Source organism: Balaenoptera borealis (genome assembly GCF_965194805.1).
Source record: "Balaenoptera borealis genome assembly, contig: HAP1_SCAFFOLD_1245, whole genome shotgun sequence".
In the NCBI taxonomy this organism is placed as follows: Eukaryota; Metazoa; Chordata; class Mammalia; order Artiodactyla; family Balaenopteridae; genus Balaenoptera; species Balaenoptera borealis.
The window spans coordinates 136,371-148,710 of record NW_028122972.1 but is presented as its reverse complement, the minus strand read 5'-3'; the positions used below and the strand labels follow the sequence as shown (position 1 = coordinate 148,710).

At 46.6% G+C, this 12,340-nt stretch overlaps 1 protein-coding gene across 1 annotated transcript in view; it reads left to right on the top strand.

Annotated features, from left to right (window-relative positions):
* LOC309621944 (uncharacterized protein) overlaps nucleotides 1–12,340 on the top strand; it is a gene marked incomplete at both ends in the record, with an annotated part of 85,166 nt that overhangs the window by 33,195 nt on the left and 39,631 nt on the right. Inside the window, one exon of the mRNA XM_082409215.1 lies at nucleotides 682–819. Within this exon, the coding sequence (XP_082265341.1) occupies nucleotides 682–819 (138 nt within the window). The remainder of the gene's footprint in view (nucleotides 1–681; nucleotides 820–12,340) is intronic.

Here is a 12,340-nt window from a genome sequence, read left to right as displayed (position 1 = left end):
TGATTCCTAGCATTAAGGAATTTGATTATCAGGTTTTGTATGAGGACTATTTCATCAGGGGTACAGAAGTTCTGGCCATCTCTGGTTTTGGATATCCCTTATTTGTTGAGACCTTTGCGTTGTTTGGTTGCCTTTTGTCTGTTTTCCAGATGGGAAAACAGGAACAAGGGAAGTATAGGTTATTACTAGGTGGGGTTGAACAAGTGGAGCAGCAAACTGCAAAGCAGAAAGAAGAGGGACGTACTATAGAGGGATATGACTTCCATTCTCAAGGCGCCTGCATCCTGTGCAGGGAGACAGCCTAACATAAAATGTGCCTAACAACAAATATATTGACTTCTTACTAAAAATCTCCAGTTCATAGAACCGAGGGGTTTGTACCTTCTCCTTTAAAAGTGATAGTCCTGGGACTTCCCCGGTGGTCCCGTGGTGAAGACTCTGCGCTTCCAACGCAGCAGGCGTGGGTTCAATCCCTGGTTGGGGAGCTAAGATCCCACATGCTGCGCAGCCAAAGAAATTTTTGTCGAACGTTATACTCCTGTATTGTTGGCTTTAGTGGTTTAGATTTTGTTGTACTGTTAAGAAGATTTCAGTTTATTTACCGGGAACAAACAACACATAATGTAAAAATAGTTTCCCAGAAACGATTTCCATCATTCTCTTCCTCCCTTTCTCCCGCAGACTGGTGTTTCACCTTGACAAGTTCTCTGTCATTCCATAGGAAAGCTGTCTGGCTTGGAGGTTGCAATCCCAGGGAATTTTTCATCAGCGGGGAAGTCTCCATCACTACAGAGGAATCAAGGGAGAAGTCAGTCCCTGGTAAGTGAGATGCTCCCCCTAAACACCAACACAGCAGTCGTGTACCTTTCAAGGGGTTCAGGGGCAAGATGGGCAAGGCATTTCTACTAACTCTTCTTAAGGATCACGGACAGTGCCCTATGCTACGAGGTAAGCGGTGACTGCTGTAGTTCTTACTGGTGATCCTTTCCTGTCACTGATTCTCGGCCTTCTTTGTATTTCATAGGACTGTTGTCAGTCCAATACAAAATGAGTCTTATTTTTAAAAACCTGAAATGTTTTACAGAGCCTAGCATTCTCATATAGGGTCCTTTCCATTCTCCCCACTTTCCCGAGAGGCCAAGAACACTTCACACCATGAACTAGGAGAGGGGGTAGAGCCCTTTCTGATGAAATACATCAACAAAGACAGAGCCTTAGCCTGCTTGCTCTCTGGACAGGATCTCGGACCACAAGGTCTTCAATCCTGGTATAAATGAAGGAAGTGAGGACAGTTCAACTGGCACTCTGATAACAAGAGTTCTGAAACACCTTCCGAAGAGACTATAGCAGTAGATGAGGGAAGGGAGTGCTACAGTGTGGCAGTACAGGGGGAACGATCGGCTACAGCAGTGAAAAGTGTGGTACCGATTGGTGTGCTCTCGGGATTCTTGTACATGTAGCATAGATGACCTCTACGGTGGCCCTCCCACCTTCCCACCTGCATTAGGTGTTCTTTTTTTTTGTAATTTATGTTTATGTATTTATTTACTGTTTGAACTTATTTATTCTACGTATTTATGTTTTTGGCCGCACTGGGTCTCTCATTGCTGTGCACGGGCTTTCTCTAGTTGGCGGCTAGCGGGGGCTACTCTCGGTTGCGGTGTGCGGGCATCTCATCGCGGTGGCTTCTCTTGTTGCGGAGCATGGGCTGTAGGCACGTGGGCTTCGGTAGTTGAGGCTCACGGGCTCTAGAATGCAGGCTCCGTCGTCGTGGCACATGCGCTTAGTTGCTGCACGGCATGTGGGATCTTCGCAGACCAGGGCTCGAACCCGTGTCCCCTGCATTGGCAGGCGCCACCAGGGAAGCCCTAGGTGTTCTCATATAGAGTCTAAAAACAGAGAGCACTGAGAGAAGGTAGTGGTTATTAAAGGCTCAGGATCTAAATTCTACCTGTCTCTACACCCCTTCCCAGCTGTCGATTTGACCCCATTTTTGAATGCTGACCTCATTGTTCAACTTTTCTCTGCCGTCTGTATACTCACCTTGAAAACTTGTTTCTGTGATGCGTTGAGCAGACACAGGGTGGCAGACTGCAGAGGTGGAAGCTGGTGGTCGGATATTTGTGGGCTGAATCTCCTTCAGTCCCATTCCCATTTCTGGTTGCCCAGAGGCCCTACTTCCTGTGTGTGACGCCGAGCCGTAGGATTGCGGGCAGGAGCCAAGTTCTCCATACAGTAAAGACCCCAGTGTGCCTTGGTTACAGTAATATACCTGGCTTCCTTCCTGGCAGGGAAGTGACAGGCGGCTATGCCCCTGCTTTGTTCGTGGGCCTCCTGATCCAGCAGTTCCCTTGGCTCTGCCCCTGTCGTCAGCTGCCCCTAGGATAACTCTGAGCCCTAGCCACTTCTCTGGTAGATTTCCCTATTCCCCCACTACAGTCACACCTGAATAAGGCAACTCAGACCTTTCAGAGATGTGTCCTGAACCTCTTGTTTTCTGAAATACCTATCTGGTGGTTGTGAGACTTAAGGCCAGCGTCCCCGAGAGACTTTTTCTATTTCTCCTAGTAAACCTAGACTCATCTTCTGTCACCTTCAACTCTACTCCAATTGTGTTCTTTCAACCCAGACCTCTGACCCTGCTTTTTACTTCTGCCATTTCATCCTCGCTCCTGCTTCCTTTCCTAAATCCATACGTCTCTTTTGGCCTTCCTAGCCCTGGGCCAAGTTCCTTCCTCTTTGCTCAGTTTTTACCCCTTTCCTTCATTCTCCCATCCAACTTTCAGTCCTTCCTTTCTCACGCCCCAGTTAGCAGCATCTGAAAATTCGAAAGGTTTGTTACTCGTCTATTAATTGTATTCCATTTACTTATTCAGTTCTATACCTGTCTTACCTGTGTATGGAAGAACAGCTGGTAGCCAAGGTGGCACCAAGAATCCTAGCAGCTCTCACTTGACGTATCCGTAGTAGTCGGCAATTTCCATTTCGTTTTCCCTCTCGGTGAAAAATTGCAGCTTGCCCGAAGAGGTGTATCCGGCAGCATTCTCCCGTTGTTGTTGAGCCCGCCTCTTCATGGCCTCTCGCTCTGGCCTCTGCTCTTGTTCGATGGGCTTTGACATGACTGGCTCAGGCACGTTGGGTTCCCTCCATGGAACTCGTTGCTTGCTGAAGTCTTGGAGTAGAAAGTGGGTTTGGAGCTTGGGTGGGGACTGGCGCTTATTCACAGCAGGGGGAACAGGCTCCCGCTGGAGAGGAGCGCCAGATGAAGTTTTGGAGGGTGCAGGCCTAGGAGCAGCAGACTGAGGGACACGAGGCTGGGTATGGTTGGGCCAAGCCGGTTGGGTTGGGTTGGTCACAGTTGGCTGAGCTGGTTTGGCGGGGCCTGGCAAAGAGGCAGGAGCTGGCTGGGATGAATTGGCTGCAGCAGGTTGAGCTGAGTCAGTAGAACCAGGCTGGGCACGGTAAGCCCCAGCAGGCCGATGTGAGGCCAGAGACTGTGGCCTCCGAGGAGCGGGTCGAGCTTGAGGCTTGTCCCAGGCAGAAAAAGGCAGAGGTATCAACTTGACCTTCCCAGGAGGAGGCCGCTCATACTGGGCTGGAGACGGACACTCTGTTTCAGCACTGCTGTCTGGTTTCTGGGCTTGGACTTGCGTTTTCTCAGGACCCTTCCCCTCACGTGGGGTATGCCGCCATGGCTGGATAGCTGGGGGTGGCTGGGGGTCTTTGGGGTTGCTTGACTTTCCCAAGAGCCGACAGGAAGAGCGCCCAGTTTTCGTCTCATTCTTCTTCCCCAGCGCATGAAGAACCTTCACAGACTCCAGCATGCGCACGCCAAGGGAGGTTCGAGGCTTTTGAAAGCTCTGTTGGAGAAGCTCAGTTTGGTGTTCCTTTCGCTTCGTGTGGGGGATTGCTGGCTTCTCTTCTGCCTTGACTTTGTTCCCTGACTGCTTGTTCTCCTCAGCCTTGTTTCTCCCTCTGGTCCTTTTGGTCTTTTCCTGCCCGTGGCTCTTAGTTTTGCTGATCTTTCTGGATGCAGCTTTCTGAGGTTTGCCTTGAGAGTGCTTGGCCGTGTTCACAGGAGCCCTGTCACTGACTGCAGCGTGGCATATAACCACTTCTCCCCCTAACAGGCACTCTGGATTCTTTGGCTGGATTTTGGCCTTGGGAGCGCCACTGATAGGCTCAGAGGCTTTCTGTTTGTTCTTCCTGGGTTGATCAGAGGGAACCTTTATGACACTTGGCTTTTCCTGCACCTGATTCACCTTAATGGCTCTGGTGTCTTTAGCTTTGATCACGTTGGGACCTTGGGATTGATCAAGATCTTTCAAAGGATTAAAGAGCTGGGGAAGGTGAATATCCTCCGCCAGTGTAGTAATGTCTGCAAGACCACTGCTAGGTTCAATCCCATTTTCAAGTGTCCCTAGGTCCTGACGACTCCGGCTGTTCTCTCCCAGATCAGCATTTTCAGAACCAGGCTGCTCCTCTTGGCTGAGGGGATCGGTGCAGGCCAGCGGCTGGTGAATATCAGGGATTCCTAAAGGGAGTAGTGGAGGATCTTGGTTCTCTGTTGGGATCTGGTAGGCATCCAGAGGCTTTGAAAGCTTGGTTTTGATATCATCCACGTGCTTACTCTCTATTTGTCCCTGGCTTGGAGCTGGAGGCAGGGCCAGGAGACGCCTGGCACTCTGGACTGGAGCTGTCACTGAAATGTCCCCAAGTTCAGATGGTGGGTTACTCTCAAGTATGTGGCTGTTTCTGCTACTGCAGGACTTGGGGAGTTCTTGACTTTGTGTCACACAAAACGTCTGGCTTGGAGGTTGCAATCCCAGGGAATTTTTCATCACCAGGGGGGAGGTCTCCATCCCTACAAAGGGATCAAGGGAGAAGTCAGTCCCTGGTAAGTGAGATGCTCCCCCTAAACACCAACACAGCAGTCGTGTACCTTTCAAGGGGTTCAGGGGCAAGATGGGCAAGGCATTTCTACTAACTCTTCTTAAGGATCACGGACAGTGCCCTATGCTACGAGGTAAGCGGTGACTGTTGTAATTCTTACTGGTGAGCCTTTCCTGTCGCTGATTCTCGGCTCGCTTTGTATTTCATAGGACTGTTTATAAGTCCAATACAAAATGAGTCTTATTTTTAAAAACCTGAAATGTTTTACAAAGCCTAGCATTCTCATATAGGGTCCTTTCCATTCTCCCCACTTTCCCGAGAGGCCAAGAACACGTCACACCATGAACTAGGAGAGGGGGTAGAGCCCTTGCTGATGAAATACATCAACAAAGACAGAGTCTTAGCCTGCTTGCTCTCTGGACAGGATCTCGGACCACAAGGTCTTCAATCCTGGTATAAATGAAGGAAGTGAGGACAGTTCAACTGGCACTCTCATAACAAGAGTTCTGAAACACCTTCCGAAGAGACTATAGCAGTAGATGAGGGAAGGGAGTGCTACAGTGTGGCAGTACAGGGGGAACGATCGGCTACAGCAGTGAAAAGTGTGGTACCGATTGGTGTGCTCTCGGGGTTCTTGTACATGTAGCATAGATGACCTCTACAGTGGCCCTCCCACCGTCCCACCTGCATTAGGTGTTCTTTTTTTTTTGTAATTTATGTTTATGTATTTATTTACTGTTTGAACTTATTTATTCTACGTATTTATGTTTTTGGCTGCACTGGGTCTCTCATTGCTGTGCACGGGCTTTCTCTAGTTGGCGGCTAGCGGGGGCTACTCTTGGTTGCGGTGTGCGGGCTTCTCATCGCGGTGGCTTCTCTTGTTGCGGAGCATGGGCTGTAGGCACGTGGGCTTCGGTAGTTGAGGCTCACGGGCTCTAGAATGCAGGCTCCGTCGTTGTGGCACATGCGCTTAGTTGCTGCACGGCATGTGGGATCTTCGCAGACCAGGGCTCGAACCCGTGTCCCCCGCATTGCATTGGCAGGCGGATTCTTAACCACGGCGCCACCAGGGAAGCCCTAGGTGTTCTCATAGAGAGTCTAAAAACAGAGGGCACTGAGCGAAGGTAGTGGTTATTAAAGGCTCAGGATCTGAATTCTACCTGCCTCTACACCCCTTCCCAGCTGTCGATTTGACCCCATTTTTGAATGCCGACCTCATTCTTCAACTTTCTCTGGCGTTTGTTATACTCACCTTGAAAACTTGTTTCTGTGATGCGTTGAGCAGACACAGGGTGGCAGACTGCAGAGGTGGAAGCTGGTGGTCGGATATTTGTGGGCTGAATCTCCTTCGGTCCCATTCCCATTTCTGGTTGCCCAGAGGCCCGACTTCCTGTGTATGACGCCGAGCCGTAGGATTGCGGGCAGGAGCCAAGTTCTCCATACAGTAAAGACCCCAGTGTGCCTTGGTTATAGTAATATACCTGGCTTCCTTCCTGGCAGGGAAGTGGCAGGCGGCTCTGCCCCTGATTTGGAATCTGAGATGGTGTTCCCTGAGCAAGGCTGGCAGAAAGCGATGGATGTAGAGGGACCATGTTCTTGGCGTCTGAAGTTTTATCATACTGGGCTGCCAGAAACATGGAGGAGGCAGCTGTGTGGCGGTCAGTGAGTGCCAGAGTAAAGTCTCCGAGTGAAGAAGAATTCTTTTCAGTGCTTGCTGTGATGTCCCACTCAAGAACACCTGGATAGGAAGCAGCTGAAGTGGAGATCTGGCTGTGGTCAGTAACTCCAGATAACATAGTCGTGCTAGAATGTTGGTAAAGGTAGGCACTACCCATGAGTGTCTGGAAAGGGGTACCGGTAGCCGATGCCGAACTGACGGCAGGGGCAGAGACTCTGGAGAAGTTGCAGACACTTCGTGTTAGGGAAGTTGCATTGCTCACCACAGGAGGAGAATGCTGCAGAGAATTTAGAGTTCCAAGTAGAGATGGATGTTGGAAATTTTCTGTAAGAACAAGAGGGTCATGAAAAACTCAGGGAGGTTGAGAAATTCTCACTACGTTTGAGGAACGGCATCATCTGAAGGTTCTTGCTATCAGGACACCTCTACTATCACTACTTCCTGAGAAACCCAAAATCAGACAGTTAATGATGGCTGTAAGGACTGAGCAGTTTTCCACTCTTCTCTATTAACTGCCTGTGCTCCCATCTTGGGCACAGACGGGCAGAAGAGCCAAGTGGTGTGGTTCAGAGATTGTTCTCTAGGCTGGAAGCAACCTTCTCCCTGCCCTGTCTTTCCCTTCAGCCTGCACTCGTATTGACTTCTATGCTATTTCCTAGACTGGAAGCATTTTAGAACTAGGAGGCCCTTAGAGAACTTCGATGTTCTCAGTCTCATTTCGTAAGGAAACTGAGGCTCAGAGAGGTCGGGTTGACTTGTTCAAGTTCTCTCATTATGTTAGTATCATTACCAGGTTTCAGAACCTAAGTATCCTGACTTCCTTGCCAGGACTCCACTCTGAGCATGATACTGCCAGAAAGCAGGAGAAATAGAACTTATAATATAGGCATTTTTTTTGTCCATTAGAAAACAGTACGGCTGTTACCATTGTCGTCTTCAGTGTCTCCCTTTGCTTGTGCAGTTCCCACGCTATTACCTAGAGGTGACGTACAGCTCAGTCCAACTGGTGAATTGAAAGAGTCATTTTTGCCCTCTTCAAGCCTGGTTTCTCATCCTACCTCAAAATGATTACCCGAAAGTGGATTTCTTAAGTGCTTTTGGAAAGGGAAGAGTTATCTGATTACTTCAGATTCCTCACCTGTAAAGTGGTTATAACACCACCACCAATAATAATAGCAGTAATAATTAATAGATGAATAAGCTGATCTATTGCGTATGATTTATATGGAGGAAGATACAATAAGTTCTAGAAAGACAAAGAAAAATCATGACAAGCATATTACGTTAACGAAAAAGAAATCCATAGATATTAATGAAAACTGGGGTATGTGGCAAGTATCGAAGCCTAATGAATTTACTAACAAATGGCATTCTGTACTATCCATGCAATATTATGAAAGTGAATTTTGCCCACTCTATTTTAGTGAATACTATTAACCAGAAGACACGATGGAGGTGATAGAGGTGAATGAATTCCTAGCCAATGCATACAGACAGAGAAGGTATGTCAGTAAAAAATGCATAACAAGCAACAGAATGCAATAAATGTGCATGTATAGGTAGCCACAACACATATAGACAAGTATTTCAATGAAAACCGGTACGAAGCAGACAGCAAAATAATAAGTGTAAAAGAGTTTCATTATTGTGCTCCTTCATATTTTTACCCAGCAAGTAAGAGGTATTAAGCCTAGGAGAAATATATATTTCAATGAATATAGCTTATATAATAAGCAGAAAGGAAGCTTAAAATGTATCAGGAAGGTTTTTGGATTTATCCTAGAACTTAGATTAGAATCATCTTCAGCATCCAAGAAGATGGCATCCCAAAACCTCAAAAAACCATCATGCCTAGAATCCAATTAAAAAAGATTTTCAAATGTAAGAAAATCCACAGGACTCCACAATATGGTTTTCGATAAACGTGGATGTTTGTTTGTTTTGTTTCTTTGGCCGCGCCGCGTGGCCCTGGCCGTGAAAGCACCGAGTCCTAAGCACTGGACCGCCAGGGAATTCCCTAAGTGGGGGGGGGAATTAGAGATGTGGGGCTTGACTTTTTCTTCTTCTTCTTCTTCTTCTTCGGTAGCTAAGCTCTACAAGCGAACGATGGCTGTTGATCAATGTGCTCTCTGTGTTAGGAAGGAAATAACTGTAAAAATGAAAAGCAGCCTTGCCTTAGAACCTACATATCACACAAAGGAAAATAGTCCTTCTGATTCAATTTAGAAGATATCACTTAAAATGTTGAATTGGTGAAATGTCTACCTAGTTTAAAAATTAGAAAGAATAAAACACTGAAAAGCAGCCCCCTAGATAACCACTGTGGTTGCTTGTTTATAGGAGGCATCATTTCTAAAACGTATTTCTAAAATGTTTATATTCAAAACTGTCAAGTGGCCAACTGTATTCAGAGAGGCAATAAAAGAAAGAAAACGGAGTATGACTTTTCTGATAAGCTGCCTTTCCTGGTGATCCCCTGTTCTGGCCTTACTTTCCTTCTTAGTCTGTTAATGTAAGGGTTTGCTACCATCAACTTGGTTTTGCCCTGCTCTGAGCAGGTTTCCCTCTGTGCTGTTTCTGCTTTAATTGAAAATCTTTGGTTCCCATCAGCATTCCATTGCAAACTCCGTTTTTCTTGAGAGCTCCTCTATGCTTTCCCTCTTCATTCTTACATTTTCTCCCATCTCTTGGTGCCTGTTGGCCTGTGCTAATGAAAACCATCCTAAACTTCCTTACGCTCGACTCTGTGCCTCCCTGTAGAGCCCAGTACTCTCCATCCTCTCTCCCTATTCTCTCTTTTCAACTAGTCGAAATCCTAGTGGAGGGAGACCATTAGAGATGAAACATCTTGGTATATATTGCTAGTTTTCTATGTCCCCTGGCTTTTCTATGTTTCTGTTGAAACACTCTTGAGAAGTGTCTGATTTCGTTTTCTACATGGGTACCCTTTAAGGCTCAATACTGGAAAAGAAGGGGATCAGAGTGATCAACCCAACGTGGTATCCTAACGTAACAGTTAAGGAAAGCAACAGGCTTTGTGAGACAGCCAGTGATTTGTCCAAAGTCACACAGATAGTAAACGTCAAAGTCAAAACTGAAATTAGGTCTCCAGACGTGTAGTTCAATACTTTCCCTCATTATTCCATGCTATTTTGAATCTCCTACTTACTCAATTTAGGGGCAAAAGAAATCGAACGCAAAACTTTCCAAAGTTTCTTTTCTTACCTGACATGGTCAGAGAAGAGGAAGCATCCACTGCAGGTACAAGGGATGAGGAGACAACACTAGAGGATGTCCGAGTGGCTGCAGCTGAACGGCGCACGTGTCCAGTACAGAGGTCACTGGTTACTGGTCCAAACAGCTCCACGGAAACCCCAAGACTCTACCAAGTGGTAGTAGGTTTGGTAGGAGAGTGATGTCACAAAGCAGGCAGTTGAAAGGTATGAGAGAGCCAATAGGGAGGTCCGATCCCCAACAGGAAGGCGGGCTTGGGTGAAGAGAGTGTAGGAGAGCTAAAACAACACCTGAGTTTCTGAGCTCTGGGGAGGAAATCCTAGAAGACAGATTTACCTCCCCCAGGCTCTTCCATTAGGGAAATCATTGCCACATTTCTTACAGACGTTCATTAATACACTGAACTAAGAGTTACTTATATTCTACAGAGTATTCTATTTTATGTATCATATACTTAGAGCTATATAGATCTTCTTTAATTAATAATCCTTAGGAAGGAAAGAGCCATCTAGTTTGAACTATTACAGTTGTTCTGAAATCATATGTGTCTAATGAGTGAACTGATAGCAGCTTTTAAGGAGCCAAAGTAGGGATTAAGAAGCTCTTTTTGTAACTTGGTTCAAGAGTAGGGTGAAGTTTGTTGAGTGTACCTTGTGGAGAATGTTGTGGTCCAAGGCTCTTCTCTTTTAGTTTCTTCTCCTTGACTCCTACCTTCCTTGGGCTGGGCTAGGCTGGGGGCCAGGTTGGACTTGCGACTTAACGTTTCTCTTCCGCTTTCTCTTTTTTTTTTTTCTTCCATTATGGGCATTGCTTCGAGGACAAGCCTTGATCTTGCATTGGACGTTACTTCCTGTCACCTTCCAGCAGCAGGAGTCTTCTTTTCAGTGCTTGATGCTTCACGAAATAGACTCTGCCCGTTGGCAGCAAATACCAGAGAGCTAGGAGACAGAGCTGGTTGCAGACCTTTCCTCTTCCAGCCTTTGGTTGCAATTGTTTGGCCCATAATTTGCTAGCTCTAGTTCCTTGGGCCACACAGGTATCCTGCCATCTCCAGCTCTTGTTATATGTGAGAGACATTCTGAACACTGTCCCTTTTTCTTTGCACAGAAGTATATACAGTGTGGCAGTTACTGTAATCTCCTCCGCCTTGCAAACAGCCACTCTAGAATCTTGGACCTCTAGGACTCTCTGTCTTGCATGCTTGGGGGCAAGGCCAAGCAAAATGAAGAGGAGAATAATTAGAGAAAGAGGAGGACGTTGGTGGAGAATTGGGAGCAGGTAAGGTGAAAGGGCACAGGAGAAAAGAGATGCATGTAGACTTTTTGGTTTCTGTGGGAAACAGGTTGACACACTTGGGCCTCATTTGGTATTAACAGAACAGAGAGTTAAAGATCTAAGTAGCTAGATAGTGTGCAGCAACTGCCATGAAGTCTGTACACTGAAGAGAAGAGTCTCACATCTAGTTTTCATTTTGTTTTATGTCATAGTACCTTATTTATAGCATTCACTGGTGTGTTTGTAGAATACAGATGTTTTCAAATGCTCTGGTTTTGTCTACATGGTTATCTCCTTGTCCTGTTTGTAAGGAATCCAACATTGTAAGACATATTGCATGTTTTTCTCTTGACGATTGTTGACCTTGAAGCGTCATGAACTAACTTGAGCTGTTGGATTCTGTGGAGAAACGTTCAAAAGGGTCTGTGAAAAAGGCACTGTGGTGAGTCGCATTATGCACCCGAGCGTAAGGAGCAAGATATCTGCCACCAGCCCAGCTTGGCCTGGATTGCCTCTGTTTTAGTTCCCCTGGTTAGTGCTTTTCTCCCTAACCACTCTTGTGACTGTGATAATGTGAGTAAGGGCGGAGTTGCTAATGATCTATGTGTGAGGTAAGCTGGTTTGAGGGAGGAAATCTATGGACCTAGTCATTTTCCTTGGTGGTAAGCTTTCAGGGGTGCAGAGATGGATCTTCCTGGGGCCTTTTCTGGTCCCAGGAAGATATCGCATAGATGGGACCTCCCAAGACACACATTGAATCTTTAGGCCTGTTTTTCCTATTATGAGGTACGAACGAGTTTCTTCACTGATGGGGATGATGCTTATCTGAGAAGAAATTGTGAAAGGTGGTGTAGTGTAGAGGTGTGGCTTAAGCTTTTAAGTTTTCCTCCAGGTTTTTCCCCTAAGCTTCCTACTTCGGACGGCCTACTTACATGATACTAGTAGGTGATGTCCGGCTAACAACTTCCTAAATATACCTGCAAGCCAGATCAGTGTCTCTTTTCTCTGTATTCCCATGGAAATCAAGAGTCCCGCCGAATTTTCCATCGAAACAGTTGATTTGTGTTGTCTCTAGGAATTCTAAAGGGCGTACCGTTGCTTCCTAACCGGTGTCATTTGGGAGATCCGCCTCTGTACGTTCAAATGATTAATTTTGAGACTTTGCTCATGTGTGCAGTAAACCCTTGAATTCCCTAAGACCTTCCTTTCCTCCATCTCCTACCCCATTAAGCCCGCTTCAGTTCATCTCCTGAATTTCTT